Source organism: Apium graveolens, chromosome 8 (assembly GCF_009905375.1).
Source record: "Apium graveolens cultivar Ventura chromosome 8, ASM990537v1, whole genome shotgun sequence".
Taxonomy (NCBI): domain Eukaryota; kingdom Viridiplantae; phylum Streptophyta; class Magnoliopsida; order Apiales; family Apiaceae; genus Apium; species Apium graveolens.
The window spans coordinates 13152144-13178167 of record NC_133654.1 but is presented as its reverse complement, the minus strand read 5'-3'; the positions used below and the strand labels follow the sequence as shown (position 1 = coordinate 13178167).

The window sequence follows — 26024 nt, the reverse complement described above, 5'->3', positions numbered from 1 at the left end:
AAGCAAGAGTAGTTACTGGAAAGGAAGCTAGAGATAAAACTGGATTGGGAAGTGCTGATGAAAGAAGAGTACACAACACTACCGATGATCCAACTTCCTTGAGTGAACCAGGTATTGGAGCAACTCCTGAGAGATTGAATCAACTAGAATCTGTACAGATGGTTTACCATACCTACTTGAAAGAATACATCATGTTGTATTTCATGACAGATGGTAGGGTTTATCATATAAGACAAAATGCCATTCCTTTGAAGTATTTTGAAAAATTGGAGCATGTACTTTTCTTACTTCAAGTGGATGACAGAATAACAGAGACTGCTGCAAACTACTTAAAAGAACAGATTCAGAGACAGAAAAGGCTTTATTCTGTTAAGTCTGACAGCAGATATGTTCCAAAGTACAGAGATCACAATGGGGATATTGTTGATATGAAGCCTAATACTGCACAGATCAGAACGTATCTTGGTATTAAGGGACTTGAATTCAATCTTGAATCTGACAAAGCTTATGTCATAAGACTAGACCAGGAGTTAAGGAAAGCAAAGATTAATGATCTCAGAGCTGCAATTTTTCAAACTGGTGAAGATACTGCAGAGCTTAAAGGTGTTAAAAGGAGAATGATTGATGAACTAAGATATGCTGAGAAATGTTTGTTGAAGAACTATCTCAGAACAACTCCTGACATCAGAGAGATCAGAAGATGATGAAGCCAAGTCGAAGATCTACAACTGCTTAAATTCTGATATTTATGCAGATTGAAGTTGTTATCAGAAGTTGAAATTGGTAAAACTTTAAGGACTGTAAGTTGTAGTTATCTAGTCTATTTCTCATGCATTTGTACTTAATGTTTTTGACATCATCAAATATCTGTTTAACTTGTATATTTTGTTAAATTTACAAGTTGGAGGAGATTGTTAGATATATTTGATAATGTCATGGCTAATATGTTTTATGTTTAGCTTTCAGATCTTGTGTGAACAGGATAGATCAGTACTTAACTGTTGATCAGTACTTATACTGGAAGTCAGGACTTAAGGATATCAGTACTTATATTATCAGGAGATAATCATCAGAAGATAGATATCAGAACTTAAGTGCTGAAGGACAATTAGATAAGGACAGTAGCTGATTAAAGGAAAGAAGATAGAGATAAAACATAAAAAGAGATATGCATGAAGAAGGAATTCCGTGAAGAATGGAATACTTGGAATAGAAGATATCTGATTGATATATTTTAGGAAGCAGAATTATATTCCATATCAATTAGCGATTATCTTGTAACTGTGTAGTATATAAACACAAGCATAGGGTTTACACTATATGTGTTATCTTTATCTGAGTAATTATTCTTTATAACCCTAGCAGCTCTCGTGATATTTGTTCATCACTGAGAGGTAACAGTTCCATATTGTAACAGAGTTTATTGTTTCAATAAAGTTTGTTTTCTGTTACTCAAATTCTTTAAGTTCGATTTGAGTGTACTATACACTGTATTCACCCCCTCTACAGTGTGTGTGTGACCTAACAACTACCATATAATTAATTTTGATAAACAATTATAACAAACACACAATTTTTGAAAAGATTACATTTCGCACGGCTTTACACCCTAGTTATGTACTATCCATTAAGAGTGAGATTTTAGCTTATTAAAGTAAGGAGAGAGAAGAGACTCGTAGTGATTTTAAGAGCCACTAAAAGTCTCTTAGGAACACAAAATTTCTTCTTCCTCCTCAAATTTCAAGTTAAAAGAGCCAATTTAATAGTTTGTTGAAGATGATCTTAATTATTTCTTATTATGTTTACATCAATAAAATGTTTATTTCCCTCATAATATATCTTTTTCATAACTTTTTGTTAGTGAAATTTGGACTTAAATTATTATATTTTTAGCGAGCAGTTATAAGGAGTATTATTTATGAATCCATAAGATGGTCAGGAACAGTGGCACTCACCAACGTCAAACAAAGTTAAAATCAACACCGATGCATCTCTTTTTAAGATCCAAGACGATAAAGTTACATTTTTGTCATTAGAGATCAACATGGTAGCCTCATTAAGCCTGTCTCCAAATGCTCCATTGGTCGAGGGTCACCTGAGTTTGCAGAAATGCTAGGCATTCATGAAGCTCTCAGTTTGGTTAAGAATAAAAGTTACAATAATGTAGAATTGGAAACCGACTATTTGTAGGTTGTGTAAATGATCCAGAGCTTCTTTTCTAGCTTTTCTTATCTGAGAAAGGTGATTGAGGAGTGCAGAAATCTCTTGTTAGGTTTATAAAGTCAAAACACCGTGTTAAGATTTGTAAGACGGTTCGCAAATAGAGTACTTCAGTATTTAGCGAGGTATAGCTTTGTAGTAGATGACTGTAGATGGCAGGTGGAAAATTTCCAGCCGAATTTTAATAATGTACTTTGTAAAGGTTTGATTCGGTAATAAAATCTTTACTTTCGTGGAAATAAATTTGAACAAAGTTAACTATCTAAATAGAGTTGAGAGAGTGTACATTTTATAATATTCCTAAGAAACATGCCAAGAAACTCTTAAACCTACTATAAATTTTATTTTTGCTATTCTATTTCGATTCTATTACACATTTAAAATAGTGTGAAATCAAAAATGTTAGTCACAACATTATCTGTCATTAATCAATGGCGATTTGTTGAAGATAAAATATTTGATTATTTGGATTTCACGACTCGGGAAGATGGTCATTGTTGGTACCGAATTTTTACCCGTCGGGACATGAAGATTACTGAAGATGATGACTGCAGTATAAAGAGTTTTGCTGACACAAAAGGAACCGGCGGGAACAGTCGACATCAACTACAGTCGACATGATGGGAGCGGGGCAGACATACGGGAACAAGACAACAACTAAACTAAGTCAAATAACAACCCTTAAAAATATGAGGGAGGTTAAACTATATCTTCTCTTTTCCAACAACACGCAGCACAGATGTGGCTAAATTATAGCAACCATGGGATCTATATGAGGGTTGTTAAACAAGATAAAAGAGAGAGATAATCATTATCTACATATACACACACTTCTACTTAGATTAGAATTCTACTTCATCTTCTTCACTCACTTTTTTCATTACTCACATCTCATCTATAATTATATATAATCCAGATATTATCTACATATATATAACTTACATATTTCTATTTACACATAAACTATACTACTCTCTCTACCCCCTAACTTCTCACCCGAGTGATTAGTAGCTCATATATATATATATTTTATAATATCTCTTCATAATTATCAAAAAAAAACAATCTACATCTACACACCACATTATACACTTCTACCTCAAGAAAATTCTCTTTATTCACATCAACTAGCACATTCAAATGAGAAGTTTTACACTATTTTTTTAAGTATTCTACTAATTGTAATCATTTGCAACACCATATATATATATCATACTTTCTCTCAACCGACGAGTACGTCTGCACATCCGACGAGTACATGCACAACCGACGGGTATAAAGTACAAACTCGACATGTCCAAGCCGCATATTCGACACGTCCAAACTGCATACTCAAAGAAAGAGCTTTCCACCATGTTTTATTATTATTTTATTGATTGTAATCAGTTGTAATCATCTTGACAACGTTATAGTGGAATCATTTCGGTTGGGTATTGTCCCACCCGCGGTTTTTACCCTTTCACGGGGGTTTTCCGCGTCACCAATTACTTGTGTCCATTTATTTTTTGCACATGTCGATTACATTTCTTTTTACAATTTTTTCATGATTAAATCTATTAGGCTTAACTTTTAACCCACAAATTTTGGTAAAAACAGTCACAAATAATGATAGCCTCCAAGTTTGAATAGAGTTCAGATTAATATGGGCGCAAAGTTGTTTGATAATCTAAACAGGTACAACCATGCTTTGGTAGTTCGAGATCATAACGAGAATCTAGTTAAAGCCAAGTCCAAGTGCTGCGGGGGTCGGTGGCCCCGAAAATTGTAGAAAAGATAAGGATTCGCGAGGCTCTTAGTCAGGTCAAGGAAGCAAAGAAAAACGATGTTGCTGGGAAACATCTCTCATATTTAGGGTGGATAGTGGACGAGTGCAAAAATCTTCTAATATATTTATATAAATCAAAATGTAATGTTAAGATTTGTTAGACGATCTGCGAATAACATCATTATTTAATGAGTTATAAATATTCTATTCGTCTCAAAATATAAGTATTTTTAATTTTTTACACGTATTTTAAGGTAAATAAAAATGATAGTTTGACAAATTATTTTTTAAATTTTCTTTTTTTAAATAAAAGTATACATATTAAATTTTAATTCAAGAAAAGCAATTTTAGAAAAAATTATACGAAATTGTGACTTTTATATAATTTAAAATACGCGTAAAAAGTCAAAGGAAAATATATTTTGAGACGGAGGGAGCATGGATAATGTTTATTCCAAATTTCATTATCTATCATGTAATGAGTTGAGTATAGATAATGAAATTTATCCGTTATCTTGGGAGTATTTTTGACAACATTTTCCAATGTAATGCCGGCGGCTCTTAATAAATCTCACACAAACTAACATTTTACTACTGGTAAGTAGTAACCCCTCACCGACCACACACAAACTCTCTCTCTAATTAAAAGTCTGGAATATTTACATTCCATCTTCATTTTTCTCTCTTCTCTGGTCTCTGTCCTTGCTATTCCCCTACATACAAGCTCATCGTATATAGATATACTACAAAAATTCGGAATGCCGGTTAGTTCTCCGGCGGCATTCTAGAGCGAGAAAGTAAGTTCAAAGCCCGTAACTATGCCTGAACAAGTGTTATCAACACCTATAATTACAGAAACTGATAGAGAGAGATTTGTAGAGAGAGAAACTGAGTGGGTCAAGCCAGTGAGTGTGAGCCGGAGCCGATCTCAGGCCACGACTCGGCGCGTGAGACCGACGCTCTGTCGCTCTAGCGGAGCTGCTGAGACCTGGTCGGAAGCCAAGGGAGATATGTACATGGGGAAGTTGTCGGGAAACGGATTAGGAAAGTACTTATGGAGCGACGGGTGTGTGTACGAAGGCGAGTGGAAAAAAGGAAAGGCCAGTGGAAAAGGAAAGTTGTGGTGGCCATCTGGTGCCACTTTCGAGGGAGAATTCAAGTCGGGTGGGATGGATGGGTTTGGTACTTATACTGGATCCGATGGTGATAGTTATGGTGGCGGGTGGGTTAATGATAGGAAACATGGGTATGGTATGAAGAGATATAAGAATGGTGATTATTATGAGGGGAGTTGGAAGAAGAATTTACAAGATGGACATGGCAAGTATGTGTGGAGGAATGGGAATGAGTATGTAGGGGAGTGGAGGAATGGTTTCATTAATGGCAGAGGTGTTTTGGTTTGGCGGAATGGGAATCGGTATGATGGTCATTGGGAGAATGGGGTTCCTAATGGGAATGGCCTGTTTACATGGTCCCATGGAAGTTGTTATGTTGGGAGCTGGACTCATGAGGTTTTACATCCCTGGAGTGGTGGGGAGAATGACAAGGGGAATTCCAAGGAGGATGTGTTTGTTCATGGTTTGATTTTGGAGGCTGCCAGACGGACTTTGAATGACAGGAATTTTCCAAGGATTTGTATTTGGGAATCGGATGGGGAGGCGGGGGATATTACTTGTGATATTTTAGATAATGTAGAGGCTACTATGTTGTATAGAGATGTTAATTTCTTGGGGAAGGATGATATTGGGAAGTTTAGGAGGAATCCTTGTTTTAACAAGGAAGTTAAGAAACCCGGACATATGATATTTAAAGGACATAAGAATTATGATTTGATGCTTAATCTCCAGTTGGGGATCAGGTGAGATTTTTTTCTTTTGTATTTTGTTTATGCTATTGTATGGTAGATCTGTTACTCACACTGTCTATGCAAGTTTATATATATGAATGCCGGATTACATATTTGTTTGTATTCTGTTTTCATGATTGATCATCTGGTAGATCATTTGGGAATTTATGCAGGCATTCAGTCGGTATGCATGCTTCAATAGTTAGAGATCTTAAGCGTAATGATTTTGAGCCTCAAGAAAAGTTCTGGACTAGGTTTCCAACAGAAGGATCAAAGATGACACCACCTCATCCATCCGCTGAATTCCGCTGGAAAGACTATTGTCCTGTTGTGTTTAGGTATTAACTTATTTCGAATGTGTAGAGTCCTGCTGTTAAATTTTATTGTTTTGTTTGTTCAAATTTGTGATTTATGTAATAGTACATTGCTAATTGTTTTTTCTTCGGGGTATACAGACATTTGAGGATTATGTTTCAAGTTGATCCAGCTGAATATATGCTTGCTATATGCGGAAATGATGCACTTCGGGAACTTTCTTCTCTGGGAAAGAGTGGAAGTTTTTTTTATTTGACACAAGATGATAGATATATGATCAAAACCGTGAAGAAATCTGAAGTCAAGGTTATCTATTTCTTTGACTTTTCATTGTTAATTTTTGTTAACGTGACAACTTCTTAAGACAGTGACAAGGTTTTTTATAGGAATGTTTAACATGTCAGTTATCATCCTTCGCCGCCCTTTCTAAATTTATTATAAAGTCAACAAATAAAGTTGAAGTTTGGCATATTGTTTTATCAGGTTCTAATTAAGATGCTTCCAAATTACTACAAACATGTTTATCGCTACGAAAATTCCCTTATCACGAAGTTCTTCGGTGTCCATTGTGTTAAACCAGTTGGTGGAGTCAAGGTATGTGATAAATGTTGGTCTCTAAAGTATTAGATTCTAGTAGGTTTTCAGGAATTGTTTATTCCTACTTCTGAACATGTTTTCTTTGATCGAAAATAGACGAGGTTCATTGTCATGGGCAATTTGTTCTGCTCAGAGTATCGATTACATAAACGGTTTGACCTGAAAGGATCATCTCATGGCCGCATGACAGATAAGCCAGAGGAAGAAATTGATGAGACTACCACTCTCAAGGACCTTGACCTAAATTATGTGTTCCGCCTCCAGCGGAACTGGTTCCATGATATGATCAAGTAAGTCACTAAAATTAAGATTTAAAATGAGCGTAGTGTTGCCACTCTTCTGTTGCTTATAATTTGGTTGGGACTTGTTTTTATGTTTTGCTTCAGACAAATTGATCGCGATTGTGAGTTTTTAGAAGCTGAAAAAATCATGGATTATAGTCTTTTAGTTGGTCTTCACTTCCGTGATGACAATACTGGAGATAAAATGGGCCTGTCCCCATTTTTATTACGAAATGGTAATTCAATGTTTTCTTGATTAACGTATTTTAGTAAATATATTGGACTTGAAGCATTCTTTTTACGAATGTGTCTCCTTATACAGGAAAGAAAGATTCATACCAGAATGAAAAGTTTATGCGGGGATGCCGCTTTCTTGAAGCAGAGCTACAGGACATGGATCGTGTACTAGCTGGCCGGTATTTACTTGTCTTAAAATTTGTCTAGGTTGATTTAATATTAGTAGACTCAAGGAAATAGGAGTTTGAGAAAATATAGTTGATAAGTTCATAGGATTGTTGCTCGTCCCACATCTTTAACATGCAATAGTAGATTTCATTCTGGCAGTTGTAAACCATGGTATGATATAATGCCTCTTTTTGGCTATTAATTATTCCTTTTACATTGAATATCATTTTGGTGGTTGAATAACTTAAATAAACTTCGGCTGGCAATATGTTAATATAGTTCATAAGGCAACAGCTGTTGTGGGGTTCATCTATTTAGAGTCTGTTTTTCGTATTGATAACAAAGATAAGGATATGGTTATTAAAGATCTTTTTATCTAAGGTTGTCACTAGATGTACACTTCAGTTGGGATGTTTTAAGCCTTTAACTGATAGCCTCGCTGTTACAAGTTCTATACAAGGGCATTTGCATGTAAACAATTAGTTAGCACATTGGAGTATATCTGAATGAGGATGAAATCTCATTAAATTCATGTAATCATATCAATCGTAGACCATTATATGCCAAACTTGATGTTCTAGTGAACTTTTTTCACACCTATGCAATAAAATAGACACGTATTCTGAACATGAATTTATACATGCTTTATAGGAAACCACTGATCAGATTGGGAGCTAATATGCCTGCAAGGGCTGAACGAGTGGCTCGACAAAGTGATTTTGATCAGTACAGTCCTGGTAGTGGTGAAACATATGAAGTGGTTCTGTACTTTGGGATCATTGACATTTTACAAGACTATGATATAAGCAAAAAGCTGGAGCATGCATACAAATCATTGCAAGTTGACCCGACCTTAATCTCAGCTGTGGATCCAAAGCTATATTCAAAGAGATTTAGAGATTTTGTCGGGAGAATCTTTGTTGAAGATGGGTGACTCGGTAAAACTTGAGTTGAGATTCAAGCCCAGTGCTATGAAGATTCATCTTTAAATCTAGAATCTGTTTAGCAATAGAAACCTGGAAAAAATAGGGGCTCGTAGAAGTAATAGAAAATATATATTATTGGTTGGAGGGGGAGGATTAGACAGCACTGAGTGTCCTTCTGCCTTGGGATTGAACAAGATCTTCAACAAGGGTTGCCTACTCAATGGCTGAATTTTGAGGACAGCCATGGGTGTGAAGGGAAGCAACTGCCATGTACATTCAAAGGGGATAGGGAAAGCTGGATCATGAGTAGGATTATTACTATTAATTTTTTTATAATTTTGTTGTTGTTGTGATAACTGAGGAATGCCAAGGTTTGAAAAGATAGTAGGGAAGAGGATTGGGAAATGAATTGATTATTTTTCCATAAAGGAGATTAAAACATTTTGTTAAGAAGTGTATAGCTTATGCCATATAGAAAAGAAAAAGTTGGGGTGGGGTGGGCTGGGGTGGAGTGGATAATGAAATTTTTTTTGGGGACATTTTTTGGAAGTAAATTAAACGTGTGGACCAATGCAGTCTCTTCCTTTATATATGAAAATGAATATGAACATCTATAGAGAGAGTTTCTATACACTATGTTTAATTGGTATATACTATAAATGTATAGGATTACAAACAATAAAAATGATTATCAGAATAGAGAGAAATTGAGGGAGGGGGGGGTCTCATAAGCTTTATCTTTATGGTGCAGTGAAAGAAGGGGGGCAGAGACAGAGAGGACCAGTAGAAGGCTTGAAGCACATGAAGAGTGGAGAAAGCAAAGAGGGGAGATGCGCTGGGGTTTCTTGTTTTTTCCTCACTTTGTTCACATACTCTTCCCCTCCTTTTGCAGTGTAATCTTTTACTACCATTTTTTTTAAAAAAAAATAATCTTTCCTTTCGTTAACTACCTACTTATTTTACAAGACTGAGATTCCCCGGTAAGGATAAAAATTGTAGTATAGTTGATAAAATAGTGGATTGAGAGATTCAATCAATCAACCCAACTTTGGTTTTGGTCCCCACAACAGCATTGCTATACAATGATATACAACTGGGGTGTACACGGATCGGATTGGGCGGGTCGGGAGAATTTAGCAACTCAACGCAATTAATTCGGGTTTTTAAAATTTCAACCCAATCTAAACCGTTTAAATTTGTAACTCAAACCAATTTGTATACTTCGGTTTAGTTCGGTTTGGATCGGTTTGATCGGTTTATTAAATATACAAAATTAATATAAAAAATTATAATAAAACATAAGGTTTTAAAGTTTAAAACACTTGAAAATAGTTCAAAACAATATTACAATCCTCCATATTAAATAGTTTTAAATATCTAATTTTCGACATCAAAAGTACTAATAATATTGCTTACGCTTTATATATTGGAATGAATCATAAATGTAAAAAATATAACACTAATCAAACATCTATTGTTGTTACGAAATGAACTATGAACACGGAGGTTATAAGTTACATTTAGAGTTAGAGATATATGGATCTATGTAAATGAACTAAACATAATTTTGGATTAACTTATTAGCATGTACATATAAATTTTAATCGGGTTGGGTTGGATTGGTTTAAAATTATCAAAAACCATATCCAACCCAATTAAATCGGGTTGACATTTTTTCAACCAAACTATATATCGGATTGAAAAAAATCGATTTGGTTCGGCCGAAATAGGGTCGGTTCGGTTTGGATTGGTCGGGTTGGCCAAACCATGTACACCCCTATATACAACAACATTGTCATAAACAAAATTATAAAAGAAAAATTAATTGGTACTAAGGAGCAAAGGGCGTAGATGATTTAGATTGCCTACTGCACTAGTTCTCCGGCAGATCCCGGGTTTATATTTTAATTTTATATATAAATATGTTTTAAAATAATTTAATATCGAACATATATTATTAATATGTTTATCATATATAGTTTATAAGATATATAATAAAATAATGATTTCAGCATATTTGAAGTAGTTCCACACAGATTATGAACATTATAAGTTATATTGTTTATTAAAATCTAAAATTATAAAATAAATTGATGAATTGTTCTGTTAATAAAATAATTTTGAGGGGGGGATTAGTGAAAATTGTGAATTGAAGAACATAAAAATGAGGAGAAGAACAAAGGAGAAATGAGAAGCAGAGAATCGGTGAATATTAGTTTATTAGAAGAAGCGCATCAACTGTAAATGAAAATAAAAATATTTTGAAAATATAGTATAAGAAAGAAATCATTCGAATTTTCGGAGCAAGCATAATTTTATAATTTTCTCAATTATATAATGTAATTGATGATAGATATAATATTAAATAAATTTTGATATTGTAAGGCAGATAAAAAAGGAAAAAGAAAATAATTAATGGAAATTAGTAAAATTGATTAAATATATATAAGTGTAGATTATTGTAAATACTGAACATACATTTATTAATTTAAAAATCAAAAGTTAAAATTACTGTAGTGAATTTAATCTAACTGAATAGTAAACATAAGCGTATTACCCGAGGACATGGATGAAGTAATTAAAAATTGGAAAACAGCTGGCGGTCATGAATGAGCATCCAACAAAAGCAAAGCATAATAAATTGACACGTGGGCAGATGCCTCATAAGTTGCCACGTGGCTAGCCATGTATTGCTTCAGTGTAGTGGAGATTCCAATTTTGTTGTTACTAATTCAAAGCTCGTATTACTGATTTGTCAACAAAAAAAACTCGTATTACTGCACTTAAAAAGCTTATTTATGAGCAAAATGACAAGCATGTACTCCCTCCGTTCCATTGATTTCTATACGTTAGTTTTCGGCACGCTTTTCAATTTTCATTTAAAACATAATTCCATAAATTTTTTTAAATTTTTTTTTCTGAATAAAAGTTTCATGTTTAAACTTTTATTCAAAAAAAAAAATTTAAAAAAAACATTACAGAAACTATATTTTATAAAGGTCTCGAAATACGTGCAAATAATAAACATATAATAACCAATGGGACGGAGGGAGTAAGAGATGATCCAATCATCCTGCTACAATTACCGGTGAGCAAAACACGAGCTGCTTAGACCCGTACAAGAGCATCTGCCACGCTTTGCATCTATTAGATATAATATCTACGTGTCATTTTATTATAGCTAACATGTACGTAACATGTAAAAAATGAAAAACTTCAACAAAAAGGCATGTTAGATATAAATCTAGATAACAAAAAACACGCACGCCATATTTGTTGATTGTTCAGCCATCATCTATAATACTCCACGTAATTTCCTGTCTATATTAACCTTAATCTAGTTTAAATTTTATTCTAAATTTTATTATTTATATTATTTTATAACATGTTTAAGGTTTAAATATGTCATATTATAATATGAAAATGATGTATATATCTTCATAATTATTATATGTATAGATGTATAGATGTACTGCTTGTATTTTTATTTATAAAAAAATAATGTTATCTAATATTAAGTGTGATAAAGTTATTTTATTGTTAACTAAATTTATTAAAATTCTAATATATTAATATATATTTTAGTCATATATTTTATTTTATATGTAAGTAATGTTTACAATAATTACTCATTTTTATTTTATAATATTTACTTTAAAATATTGATATAAATATAAAAATGTTATAACATTATAATAAATATCTTTTTATTAAATATATTATTTTATTTCCACTAATATAAAACATAATCAATTAAACTCCTTTTCAAAAAAAATTAAACTTTTTTATTTATATATTTAAAATTAATAAAAAGAATAATATTATGAATATAGCTAATGTTTATAACTAATGCCATTGGAGCAAAAATTCTTACAGGTTCAATAAAATTTTAGCTAACTATGTTTAGTTAACAGTTTTAGATGTTACCCTTGGAAATGCTCTAACGAGGTTAAAAATAGCACTGTTTCAAATGAATCTAGACAAAACTCCCGGACTAGATGAAATGGTTTCGGGGTTCTTTCGAAAGCATTGAAAAATGTAGGGCTGAAGATATTGTGAAATTGGTCAGAAATTTTTTCAAATATGATACATTTAATTCTGATTTGAAAGCCACTAAAATAGTTCAGATTCCAAAAAAAATGCCCATCTTAAATCAATGATTTATGCCCTATATCTTTATGCAATGTGTTCGTTAAGTTCATTACAAAAATAGTGGCTAATATATAGAAAGAGATTCTTCAATCGGTAATTTCTGAAAATCAGAGTGCATTTATGAAAGAAATACTTATTTCAGATAACGCTGTAATAACCCCAATTTTTGGGAATTTTTGAAACCCTTATGAATAGTGTTTTGCTGAATGAGAAAACTTTTCATGCCACGCTATGTAGGGGTTCTGTTATTGATCTTATGGGATATTATTAGTACTCTATGTGGTATATAAGTGTATGTAAAGATCGTCAGAATCCAATTCCGAACACTTTGGTTTTTCCCGGAAATCCATAAGATACGGAGAGAATTGAGTATAAGGTAACAGAATAAAAAGGATTTAAATTAAAGGATTATAATAGAGGATCATAAAAAGGAATATAATGTATTGAGAAAGGTTAAGGGAACCTAAGTAATAAGATCCCGGGTATGATCCTTCAAACGATAGACGAGAACGAAAGTTAAGCGAACCGTACAACAGATCAGCGGTCATTAGGCAAACGATTAGGAAGTTAATCAAAGGGATTAATGGGAGTGATGTCATCCAACCAATAGAAAGGAGACAAGGAAGGGAGGATGACATCATAAGGGTGACATAAGCATGACATGGAAGGAAGGAGGTGTGGTTGATTTAGGACCACACAAATTCAAGGGCAAGGTGGTAATTTGCTAAATCAAAAACAAAACCAAGCCAACCAACTAGCAAATCATTTCATCAAAAATCAAAAAAATCAGCCAAGGCATTGTTCTTCATATTAGCTCTCGGCTTTTTGCCTTTTTCAAAGAAAAAAATTTCCAAAATCAAGATCCAAGCATCCTTAATTGGTAAGAAAATTCCCTAACCATCTTTATGCTTAGTTATGGCTATATCATGAGTTTAAGCCATTAATTCTTTCTCTAGCTTCTTCATTTAATCAATGAAGAAGACAATGAATAGTGTTTTCAAGTTTTTAACTTGAACTTTTCTTGTTTTTCTTGAAGATCCAAGCTTCCCTAAGGCTTCTCCAAGCTTATTAAGGCTTCCTAGCTCAACCCACCACTCCAAGGAAGGTATACCATTTTCAAACCCTAGGTTCATATATATTATAAGTGATTTTGATGAGTAGGATGTTATGGTATCTTATTGTTATGATTAGAGTTTGAGGTTTGGTATGGTAGTGAAATGAGATGGTAATTTTGTGGTTTTGATTTAAAGAAACTTAAGTATGATTAAAGTTAGGTTTAAGCATAAGTATGAATGATTAAATTGAATTGGTTGGGGTTGTTATGATGTGATGAGGATGGATGTTGGTTGTATGTTGGATTTGAGGTTGAATTGGGTTGTGATTGTGGGTTGATTGTGAGATGATTTGGAGTTGTTTAAAATTGGGTAATCGCGTAAACATAGCCGTCGTAACGTCCGATTTTCTTTAGACTGTTTTTGTGCATAGCATTAGGACCCGAGAACCCCCTGCTAGATTATGACCACTGCCATGTTTAGATAGCTCATGTTACGAGCTTCGTTTTGATATGTAGTTCGTTCGATTCCGATGCACGGTTTAGGAGAAACGACCGTTTTAAGTAACGGCGTTTCGCGAACGAAACTTTTCCCCTCGCCTTACTTTGAAACATAGGTTAAAGACCAAAAAGGGTTAATTAATGTATGAAACATTTATGGTAAGTGTGTTAGGCAGTTGGTAAGACACTCGCGAAGGAATCGCCTTAAAACTCGTAAAGGTTAAATTATTAAAAATGGTGGAGCCGAGGGTACCCGGGTGACTTAAGCGACTTAGTGAGCGCAAAACAAGCGTTAGAGTCTAAGTTAGTTAAAGTATAGATTTACAAGTGACTTTGGTTTAATTCCAACTTACTTGTTGTTTATAGGTTACCAGACTCGTCCCGAGCCATTCGTAACCCCAGTCGCTCAGGCAAGTATTCTATCCGTTATACTGTTGTTGTGATGAATACACTTGTATATGCATTATCTTGCGATAGATGCATGTTGGTTATTTAGCAAATTCTTGCGATATATTGTAGCATGTGATATGGTATATATGCATGCCTGTTTCATATTTTTGAAATATATATCTGTTGGTTCAGTTGATAATACCTATGCTAGAGGATAGCGGTAACTTGCATATACCCTTAGTATAGGGACTCAAAGGTGAAAATATTTTCTAAAACCGGGAGTCGAGGATCCCGAGTAGATTTTATATATATGGATTTGGATATTTATTTATATATATATTTATATATATATGGTTATAGTTTTCCAAACTATTAATCGAATAAGATTTATTCGATAACTTTAAACTCTATTTTATACTTGAATATTATTTCGAATATTATTCGAGGGCTTATGACTCTTTTATTTATTTATCTGAATATTATTTGAATATTCATTCGAGGACTTATGACTCCTTTATATTATTATGAATATTATTTAAATATTCATTTGAGGATCTATGACTCCGATTATGTACTGAATTATATTCTTTATTTTATTAAAGAATAAGGTGTTAATAATCAAACTTATTTTCGATTATTCAACTAAAGATAATACTTTCATATAAGTATATCTTTGGTTATTTAATGTTTATTTCAAGTATAAGCTTTAATACTTCTACTTCAAGTATTTTTATAAAGATTATTCTTTATGGGAATATTATTTAAATAATAATATTCAGTCATTTTCTAAAATATTCTGGGGACTGATTTACTTCATTAAATCAGCCTTACTCCAAACACTCTTTAAAGTGTTTTTGAGTCTTCAAAATGATTTTTAAAAGTCAGAGCGGATCCCAAAAAAACTCATTTTTATATTTAAGATCTTCCTTTTAAGGGGATTTAAATACTCGCTCAAAACCTGGGGAATCCGGCTCTGTGGTGTATTTTATATTCGCAACAAGGTTGCAGATTTGGTAAATGAATTGATTACTTGCCCAACGTTCGGGAAGTAAGCCCCTCTCATTGAGTCGGCATAAGCGACAGGCCGGGGTACGGTCTATTATTGTGTAAGTGGCTCAGTGGGAGTCCATCAAATGCATAAGTGGCTGAGTGGCAGTCCAGCATAGGTCTTAATTATTACCAGGGTGATGACCAGTGGGGAATTCGTCCATCTACTAGTAGAAAAGGTTACTTATTGGTATCTTTGCCTGATCAGCAAGATATCGGGTTTATGCCAAAATTCTTTTCCTTTCCAAAATTCATTGGATGTTTCAAACTCTGTTCATACTTTACATAACAGAGGTTCCAGGAAATGTTTAAAGGGGTATATATATGTGGATATATATATACCGGGACTAAATAAAGTATCTCGTAACTTTATTTCATTCAATAATATTTCAAAGATTGAATCTATTCAAATCTTGTCTTGTAGTCTCATCTATGTGATGAACTTTTGAAACTGATTATAACTTGAACGGTGGTAGTTCAAGTAGTATTGGGAAAGATATAAGTATATTGGGGTATTTGGTAACCTCATCTTTTAAACTTATATCTAATTAATAATTGTCTTATGAATGACAAAGATTTTCAGAAAAACGTTGAGACAAGGTTAGATATATGAGATCACCTTGCAACGATATTTTTTTTATATACAGTTATACACTGGGACTTTGTGTATATTATGCATGGAAGAGGACTTCCAATATTTTGAAAAGTATATATGTATATATACTGAATATTTTGCGACTTCATCGCATTAAGATATCAAACTTGGTTCATTTCTTTTGACCAAGACTTTCATGAGTATTATGAGTAGGCTCATATATTGTAAATCATTATACATATTATTTTGGTGGGCTTGCTGCTCACCCTTGCTTTATTTCTTCATCACACAACAACAGTTAGGAAAGATGGCCAGACCCCAGCAGACCCAGCGCAAGCGCGTGGGAAGCGTCCCGCGTCTTCCCGTTGATGTTGTAGCTGCTATAGCTGCAGAGGTAGATCTATTGTAGATCAGACCATCTACTTTTGAGAATCAATTATGTATAATTATAACTTGTGGCAGATAATGGCAATTAACTGTAAATTTATCAAGTAATCATTTTGGGTTGTAATAACTTTTAAATTGTGGATTCAAAGACTTGTACTTATTTAAATTTCATCTCTGAGACTATAACGGGTTGTGGTGTGTGTTAGTGTGGGGTCACAGCATAAGGTTATTTATTATTAATTAAGTGAAGTGATATTGTGGAAAGAAAGACCGTGATGACCCGGATCCCCGACCCCGGATCTGGGGGTGTTACAGAAATGGTATCAGAGCTAAGCGTTATAAACCTCAGAGATGATGGGACGTTAAGATAATAAGTTAACTAAGATAATAAGAACTCTTGCCAAGTTCATAGTCGGGCTACCTAACGTAGCACTGACAGTTAAAACCCTTATGGGAACCCTTATAAATATCGTGATAGGAGCGTAGTTCGTTATCGTATATGGTAGCGGGACTCCGAACCCTGAGGTTGAGGAGCAACAGCGCGATGATGTTTTATTACTAATTGGAGATCGGATTGTGGATCCGATAGAGTGTCCTAATACATGACCGGATGATGTTGATATTGAGGATATAGCGGTTGAGGATGTTGTCCTAGAAGGGATAGTTGTTGAGGAGGATCCCATGGGGGATCCTGACAGGATTGGATAAAGGACCACTGATGAATTGATGACCATGGTTTGGTCGACTACCAGAGGTAGGATTGGCCGGTCACTACCGGAGGTTCGTTCAAGTTGTAAAGATAGTAGCCCCTTTAACGCGGCTTACTCGTAAGACTGAGAAGTTTGAATGGACAGAGAAATGCGAGAACAGCTTTCAAGAACTGAAGCAAAGATTGGTGATGGCCCCTATGCTGGCGTTGCCGGATGGAAAAGGAGATTTTGTGAAGTATAGTGACGCTTCGCACTAGGGCTTAGGGTGCGTGCTTATGCAGCACGGTAAGGTAATCGCGTACATGTCAAGACAATTAAGGTAATATGAAATTCGATATCCCCGCCCATGAGCTTAGGCTCGTGGCAATAGTTTTGCCCTAAAGGTTTGAGGCACTACTTGTATGGAGAGAAGTACGAGATTCACAAACCATAAGTACTCTAGTACATTTTCCCATAGAGAGAGCTCAACATATGCCCGAGGAGGCGGTTAGAGCTAATCAAGAATTATGATTGGGAGATTCTTTATCATTCGGGGAAAGCCAATGTGGTGGCTGATGCCCTTAGTAAGAAGGAGAGACTCAAGAGGTTAATGTCTTTGGGAAAGTTGATAAGAGCATATTGTGCCAGAGAAAGGTGATGAATGAAGACAGAGAGCCAACAAATAAATATGAGATTAATACCGAGAAAGAGGATAAGGGAATAATGAGGTATTCCTATAGAATTTGGGTTTCGAAAGTTCAAGAGCGTAAGGATGAGAACTTAGATGAGAGCCATAGTTTGAGGAATAAGATTTAGAGCAAACCCTGAACGTGATAGTCAGGGAGGTCGCCATCAAGATAGAAGTAACCCATGACATAATGGAGTGGAAAATGAGGATTTTAAATTAAAAGATGACCCCGATTATGGGGAGTAGGATGAAACATTTCATAATAAGGAAACAGAAAGTTGAGTAAGGAAAGGAGACCCGAGACGGTACTCCTATACGGCAATTCATAGACCTGTCTAGACAGAACTTAGACTATTATCCCCAACCACCACTCTGAGGAGACAGTGCGGTGGGAAATTCTTTCATGACCTTTAAGTCGCTAAGCTCTCAGAGTTCCAAGGAACAAGCTGACCCAGTCGAGGCAAGAGCCTGGCTAAAGGAAATAGATGAATCATTTGAGATTCTAAATGATTGACGAACCACAAAAGACTGTTTTGTCACTTACCCTCCCAAGAGAGAGACCACCCGCTGGTGAAAGGCCAAGGAAGGCACGGAGCAAGAGATTATAATAAACTGATTAAAGTTCAGCCAATTGTTTTCGGGATCGTAATTCCCAAGGTTATGGAATAGTGTAAAAGCTTTAGAGCCAGAACAAAGGCAGACGAGTATGATGAATTATGAATCTAAGCTGTAAAAGTTGTTAAGATTCGTTCTGAAGACGCGAATCCAGAATGACGGGATATTTGAAATCAATGCTTATGTTGTGTTGGTTCATGAAATAATGATAAGAGAAAGGAAAATAAAAAGGAATTGAAGTGGAAAGGAATAAAAAGGCAACAGAGTTTGAGGAATGATAAGGGAGTTGGGTATGAGGAAACCCTAAAGACTCCTATTAATAGAAATAGAAAAGTATATGATCGTCAGGATGAGGGTGATTCACCATGAGTTAAAATTGATGGTGGAAGGCATAAGAGATATATATAGTTTACCCCTGTAAGTTGGGGGGATTTGAGGAAACCTTGAGATAGTTTGAAGGATAAATAATGAGACGCGGATAGACTGAGGAGACAAGGAAGTAAGAAATTAGGAAAATTGGATGAAGGAAGTGACCTTCAAGAATGTGAAGTGTAAGACCAGTGGCTTGATACCCAGAAAGGGAGACGCCAGATATGAAAGATATCCCAACATTGAGGTGACTGTTGAGATAAACAACAAAAGTAAATAAGGAATTATTAAGAAGAAGTTCACGTTGAACACGACCAATATCTTCCAGAACATCCATGTTATCGTTACCAGATTAGGCAAGAAAAGCGGATAACCGTTGTTATCTTTTGGAGGCCATTTTGATTAACCTCATTTTGTATACAGATGTTATTGTGAAATTAGGCATTTACTATCGAGGTGGGAATGATTGAATAAGATACCCATATCAGGGATATATGACTTTATTTATCCATGGAAGGATGCTTGTACCTTTTTAAAGGTGGAATTAAGGATAGAACATCGGTAACTTAAAACGAATCCTAGGGGAATGCATAAAGGTTGGCATTTCACCCTTAATAGGGATAGTATGAGTTTTGACAGTATGAATTGGAAAGGATTAAGGTAATAATAACCTTTAAGGATCAGTGGAGAAATTCTTCAGAAGTATATAGACAATGGTTCTACTATTAGTAAATGGTATTGTGATATGCCCTGTATCTAGGGAATACAGGAGGAACGATTGAAGGATAACCTTAGAGGTTTTATAAGGAAAAAGGTAATATTCAAAATTCTCAAGAATGGAAATGGGGATAAAGGAAATATGACGTAATTATAATGATGCCAAGTGGGGCACGTGTTAAACCACGAGAAAGTATGGATCAAACCAGTAAAGGTTGAAATTGTTCTAGGCAATTAGGACTTAAGATAAAAGATGTTCTAAGTATAGTTGAGAGTCATTCGTGACAGTGATTAACCTCTAAAGACTGAGGCAATAACTTATGGAAAAATGGTGATTTTTTTTTACTCATCAGATATTAAGGAAAACATCTTCACTCAAGCAGTGATCGGAAATAAGGTAGAAAATTTATTTGGAGGTGGTTAAAAAGACATTGACTGTAAGGAAATTTTACTATCAGGAAAGGCCAAAGAGGTGGCCGACACTTTAAAGGTAAGTGGATAATTATAGGCGCGTGTGCCAAAAGAATACAGTGATGATGGTTAAAGCTGTGAAGGTTGTATTATGGTTTGGAAGATTGACATTCCTTCTGATGACTGTGCAATACCCAACCGTAATAGTAGTTGGTAAAGGTTTAATTCGTGTAATCGCCATGAACGGGCTATCTATCTTAGGAGGTCCTATCTTGAGATAAGCCAGAACCATGTTTCAAAAAGGACTAGATGAACCCTTGAGTTAAGTCTTCTATTGAAGGCATATGATTACGAATGGTATTAACCTACTATCGTTGCTTTGATGGAAACTCTTCTGCAATTTTAATTGCTTCATGTCATGTATGTATGTCAGGATCATGAGTGTTCTTCATGAATCAGGAATGGTGATTATGTTACCTCCTTAGAAGGATTTGATACGAGATGTATGGACTCCGTATGGTTAGCTATTAAGACTTCATGGAAAATAAATGACTACAGTAGGTCAGTGGTGGACCATGGTAAGGCAGCAATGGTTATGCGAGTATTGAGCTGATTACAACCGTGAGAGTTGTATTGGAATGGGTGTTGAGATTGAGTACCACTAATCGGGTCGTGGTAGTGTATAAGTTATCATTGATAGACTAATTAGTAGAGTATCTACCTAGTGAATAATTATTCTTTCTTATCAATAGAGAGTCGTATTATTATACGAGGAAGGTTGCGGTGCAAGCATAGAATTCAAGTAACGATGATGTCTAGAATGAGATCCCAGATTCGATTTTCGATGTCGAGGGAGTTTCAAAGGTAATTGTGTATAAGCTCGAGGAAGAGCATGGGTCCATAGAATGATGGACGGGATAGCGAAAATATTTAGGCACGTAAAATGCGATGCTATAATACTTGATGTTGATATAAATACATATATGTTTTGTTCTTCTATGACAAACCTCTATAGTTCAGAGGTAGATTCCAAGCCAGATATTTTATGGCAATAAAATTTTTATGAATATACAATTCTCTTCAATTTGTTCTTTTCTCTTCTTTTCATTTCATGTAAGCTGAGAAGAACAACCCTTACAGAAGGGGAGGTATTGCCGAATGACTATCTATCTGTGTGATAGAAGCCGAGTAGGATACCAGCTATTGTTTAATTGCTTGTCAAGTACTAAAGGCTGGCCACCTTCTGTACTAACTATGCGATATAACAAGTGTTCATGATCATAGTGATCTCTCAACAAATTCCTTTACTTCTACATGATTAATCAAACTTTGGAAAATAGAAACAACTGAAAAAGGAGTAATAAAGTGGTGGTAGTATGCGGAATGGGAACACATTCGTGATACTAAGGTTGACGTGGTTATTAAAAGGTTACAGAACGCTAACAAGCAAAAGTATAACCCGTATAATATTAGGAACGGAAGGTAGTAGCGATTACGAACTGGAAAAGAATGGGTATTGAGAAGCAGAAGCTCTAATGATAAAAGCTATAATGAGAGTCTGTGCAATAGACTTGAAAGAATTTGGAATGATCACTTAATTCGGATTGAGTTATCTTACGATAATAGATCATATGTCATTATCGAGATGTCGCCTTATGAGATCCTTGAGGGAAGACAATGTCGATCTCCCTTATGTTAGGATGAAGTTGTAGAGCGCAAGATGCTCGGACCCGCAGTAGTCCAAAGGACCAAGGATATGATAGATCTAATCAGAGGACGGCTGGTAGTAACCCAAGATGGACATGATAAGTATGTTGATTTGACACGAAAGGATAAAGAGTATGAAATAGGGGACCTAGTAATGTTATAGGTATCCCTTGGAAAGGATTGATGAGGTTCGGAAAGAAAGGAAAGCTAAGTCTACAATTTGTTGGACCCTTGGATATATTAAGACGTTTGGGAAGTTAGCATATGAGCTAGCCTTAACCCAGAACCTGTAGCAAGTTCGTAACGTGTTTCACGTATCAATGTTAAGGAAGTGTAATTTAGATGCCAGATGAATAGAGGCATATGAGCGCATAGATATGCAACCCGACGTAACCTATATGGAGCAACCAGGAAGGGTTATAGAGTGAAAAGGGACAAGTGCTTAGGAGAAGGATTATCAAACTAGGCAGAGTTTGGTGGTAGAACCACAATGTGGGAAAATTGACTCGAGAGTTAGAAAGTGTGATGCTAAGAGAGTGTCCCCATTTGTTTTCTATCTGATTCCGGGACGGAATCCTTTTAAGGAGGGGAGACTGTAATAACCCCAATTTTTGGGAATTTTTGAAACCCTTATGAATAGTGTTTTGCTGAATGAGAAAACTTTTCATGCCACGCTATGTAGGGGTTCTGTTATTGATCTTATGGGATATTATTAGTACTCTATGTGGTATATAAGTGTATGTAAAGATCGTCAGAATCCAATTCCGAACACTTTGGTTTTTCCCGGAAATCCATAAGATATGGAGAGAATTGAGTATAAGGTAACAGAATAAAAAGGATTTAAATTAAAGGATTATAATAGAGGATCATAAAAAGGAATATAATGTATTGAGAAAGGTTAAGGGAACCTAAGTAATAAGATCCCGGGTATGATCCTTCAAACGATAGACGAGAACGAAAGTTAAGCGAACCGTACAACAGATCAGCGGTCATTAGGCAAACGATTAGGAAGTTAATCAAAGGGATTAATGGGAGTGATGTCATCCAACCAATAGAAAGGAGACAAGGAAGGGAGGATGACATCATAAGGGTGACATAAGCATGACATGGAAGGAAGGAGGTGTGGTTGATTTAGGACCACACAAATTCAAGGGCAAGGTGGTAATTTGCTAAATCAAAAACAAAACCAAGCCAACCAACTAGCAAATCATTTCATCAAAAATCAAAAAAATCAGCCAAGGCATTGTTCTTCATATTAGCTCTCGGCTTTTTGCCTTTTTCAAAGAAAAAAATTTTCAAAATCAAGATCCAAGCATCCTTAATTGGTAAGAAAATTCCCTAACCATCTTTATGCTTAGTTATGGCTATATCATGAGTTTAAGCCATTAATTCTTTCTCTAGCTTCTTCATTTAATCAATGAAGAAGACAATGAATAGTGTTTTCAAGTTTTTAACTTGAACTTTTCTTGTTTTTCTTGAAGATCCAAGCTTCCCTAAGGCTTCTCCAAGCTTATTAAGGCTTCCTAGCTCAACCCACCACTCCAAGGAAGGTATACCATTTTCAAACCCTAGGTTCATATATATTATAAGTGATTTTGATGAGTAGGATGTTATGGTATCTTATTGTTATGATTAGAGTTTGAGGTTTGGTATGGTAGTGAAATGAGATGGTAATTTTGTGGTTTTGATTTAAAGAAACTTAAGTATGATTAAAGTTAGGTTTAAGCATAAGTATGAATGATTAAATTGAATTGGTTGGGGTTGTTATGATGTGATGAGGATGGATGTTGGTTGTATGTTGGATTTGAGGTTGAATTGGGTTGTGATTGTGGGTTGATTGTGAGATGATTTGGAGTTGTTTAAAATTGGGTAATCGCGTAAACATAGCCGTCGTAACGTCCGATTTTCTTTAGACTGTTTTTGTGCATAGCATTAGGACCCGAGAACCCCCTGCTAGATTATGACCACTGCCATGTTTAGATAGCTCATGTTACGAGCTTCGTTTTGATATGTAGTTCGTTCGATTCCGATGCACGGTTTAGGAGAAACGACCGTTTTAAGTAACGGCGTTTCGCGAACGAAACTTTTCCCCTCGCCTTACTTTGAAACATAGGTTAAAGACCAAAAAGGGTTAATTAATGTATGAAACATTTATGGTAAGTGTGTTAGGCAGTTGGTAAGACACTCGCGAAGGAATCGCCTTAAAACTCGTAAAGGTTAAATTATTAAAAATGGTGGAGCCGAGGGTACCCGGGTGACTTAAGCGAATTAGTGAGCGCAAAACAAGCGTTAGAGTCTAAGTTAGTTAAAGTATAGATTTACAAGTGACTTTGGTTTAATTCCAACTTACTTGTTGTTTATAGGTTACCAGACTCGTCCCGAGCCATTCGTAACCCCAGTCGCTCAGGCAAGTATTCTATCCGTTATACTGTTGTTGTGATGAATACACTTGTATATGCATTATCTTGCGATAGATGCATGTTGGTTATTTAGCAAATTCTTGCGATATATTGTAGCATGTGATATGGTATATATGCATGCCTGTTTCATATTTTTGAAATATATATCTGTTGGTTCAGTTGATAATACCTATGCTAGAGGATAGCGGTAACTTGCATATACCCTTAGTATAGGGACTCAAAGGTGAAAATATTTTCTAAAACCGGGAGTCGAGGATCCCGAGTAGATTTTATATATATGGATTTGGATATTTATTTATATATATATTTATATATATATATGGTTATAGTTTTCCAAACTATTAATCGAATAAGATTTATTCGATAACTTTAAACTCTATTTTATACTTGAATATTATTTCGAATATTATTCGAGGGCTTATGACTCTTTTATTTATTTATCTGAATATTATTTGAATATTCATTCGAGGACTTATGACTCCTTTATATTATTATGAATATTATTTAAATATTCATTTGAGGATCTATGACTCCGATTATGTACTGAATTATATTCTTTATTTTATTAAAGAATAAGGTGTTAATAATCAAACTTATTTTCGATTATTCAACTAAAGATAATACTTTCATATAAGTATATCTTTGGTTATTTAATGTTTATTTCAAGTATAAGCTTTAATACTTCTACTTCAAGTATTTTTATAAAGATTATTCTTTATGGAAATATTATTTAAATAATAATATTCAGTCATTTTCTAAAATATTCTGGGGACTGATTTACTTCATTAAATCAGCCTTACTCCAAACACTCTTTAAAGTGTTTTTGAGTCTTCAAAATGATTTTTAAAAGTCAGAGCGGATCCCAAAAAACTCATTTTTATATTTAAGATCTTCCTTTTAAGGGGATTTAAATACTCGCTCAAAACCTGGGGAATCCGGCTCTGTGGTGTATTTTATATTCGCAACAAGGTTGCAGATTTGGTAAATGAATTGATTACTTGCCCAACGTTCGGGAAGTAAGCCCCTCTCATTGAGTCGGCATAAGCGACAGGCCGGGGTACGGTCTATTATTGTGTAAGTGGCTCAGTGGGAGTCCATCAAATGCATAAGTGGCTGAGTGGCAGTCCAGCATAGGTCTTAATTATGACCAGGGTGATGACCAGTGGGGAATTCGTCCATCTACTAGTAGAAAAGGTTACTTATTGGTATCTTTGCCTGATCAGCAAGATATCGGGTTTATGCCAAAATTCTTTTCCTTTCCAAAATTCATTGGATGTTTCAAACTCTGTTCATACTTTACATAACAGAGGTTCCAGGAAATGTTTAAAGGGGTATATATATGTGGATATATATATACCGGGACTAAATAAAGTATCTCGTAACTTTATTTCATTCAATAATATCTCAAAGATTGAATCTATTCAAATCTTGTCTTGTAGTCTCATCTATGTGATGAACTTTTGAAACTGATTATAACTTGAACGGTGGTAGTTCAAGTAGTATTGGGAAAGATATAAGTATATTGGGGTATTTGGTAACCTCATCTTTTAAACTTATATCTAATTAATAATTGTCTTATGAATGACAAAGATTTTCAGAAAAACGTTGAGACAAGGTTAGATATATGAGATCACCTTGCAACGATATTTTTTTATATACAGTTATACACTGGGACTTTGTGTATATTATGCATGGAAGAGGACTTCCAATATTTTGAAAAGTATATATGTATATATACTGAATATTTTGCGACTTCATCGCATTAAGATATCAAACTTGGTTCATTTCTTTTGACCAAGACTTTCATGAGTATTATGAGTAGGCTCATATATTGTAAATCATTATACATATTATTTTGGTGGGCTTGCTGCTCACCCTTGCTTTATTTCTTCATCACACAACAACAGTTAGGAAAGATGGCCAGACCCCA

The 26024-nt window shown here is 34.7% G+C and overlaps 1 protein-coding gene across 2 annotated transcripts; it reads left to right on the top strand.

Moving 5' to 3' along the window:
* The first annotated feature begins 4556 nt into the window (after positions 1-4556).
* On the top strand, positions 4557-9295 carry LOC141677335 (phosphatidylinositol 4-phosphate 5-kinase 1-like). Of its 2 annotated transcripts, XR_012557385.1 has the most exons (9): positions 4557-5843; positions 6005-6169; positions 6287-6452; positions 6630-6740; positions 6840-7033; positions 7130-7260; positions 7347-7440; positions 8081-8661; positions 9107-9295. XR_012557385.1 is itself a non-coding variant. In XM_074483216.1 (8 exons), the coding sequence occupies exons 1-8, from the start codon at positions 4804-4806 to the stop codon at positions 8361-8363; spliced, it is 2184 nt and encodes a 727-aa protein (XP_074339317.1). In that variant the 5' UTR covers positions 4557-4803; the 3' UTR covers positions 8364-8808. The 2 variants fall into 2 exon arrangements, 1 of the variants encoding a protein (XP_074339317.1); XM_074483216.1 differs by lacking the exon at positions 9107-9295 and having other exon boundaries at positions 8081-8808.
* Positions 9296-26024: the final 16729 nt, after the last annotated feature.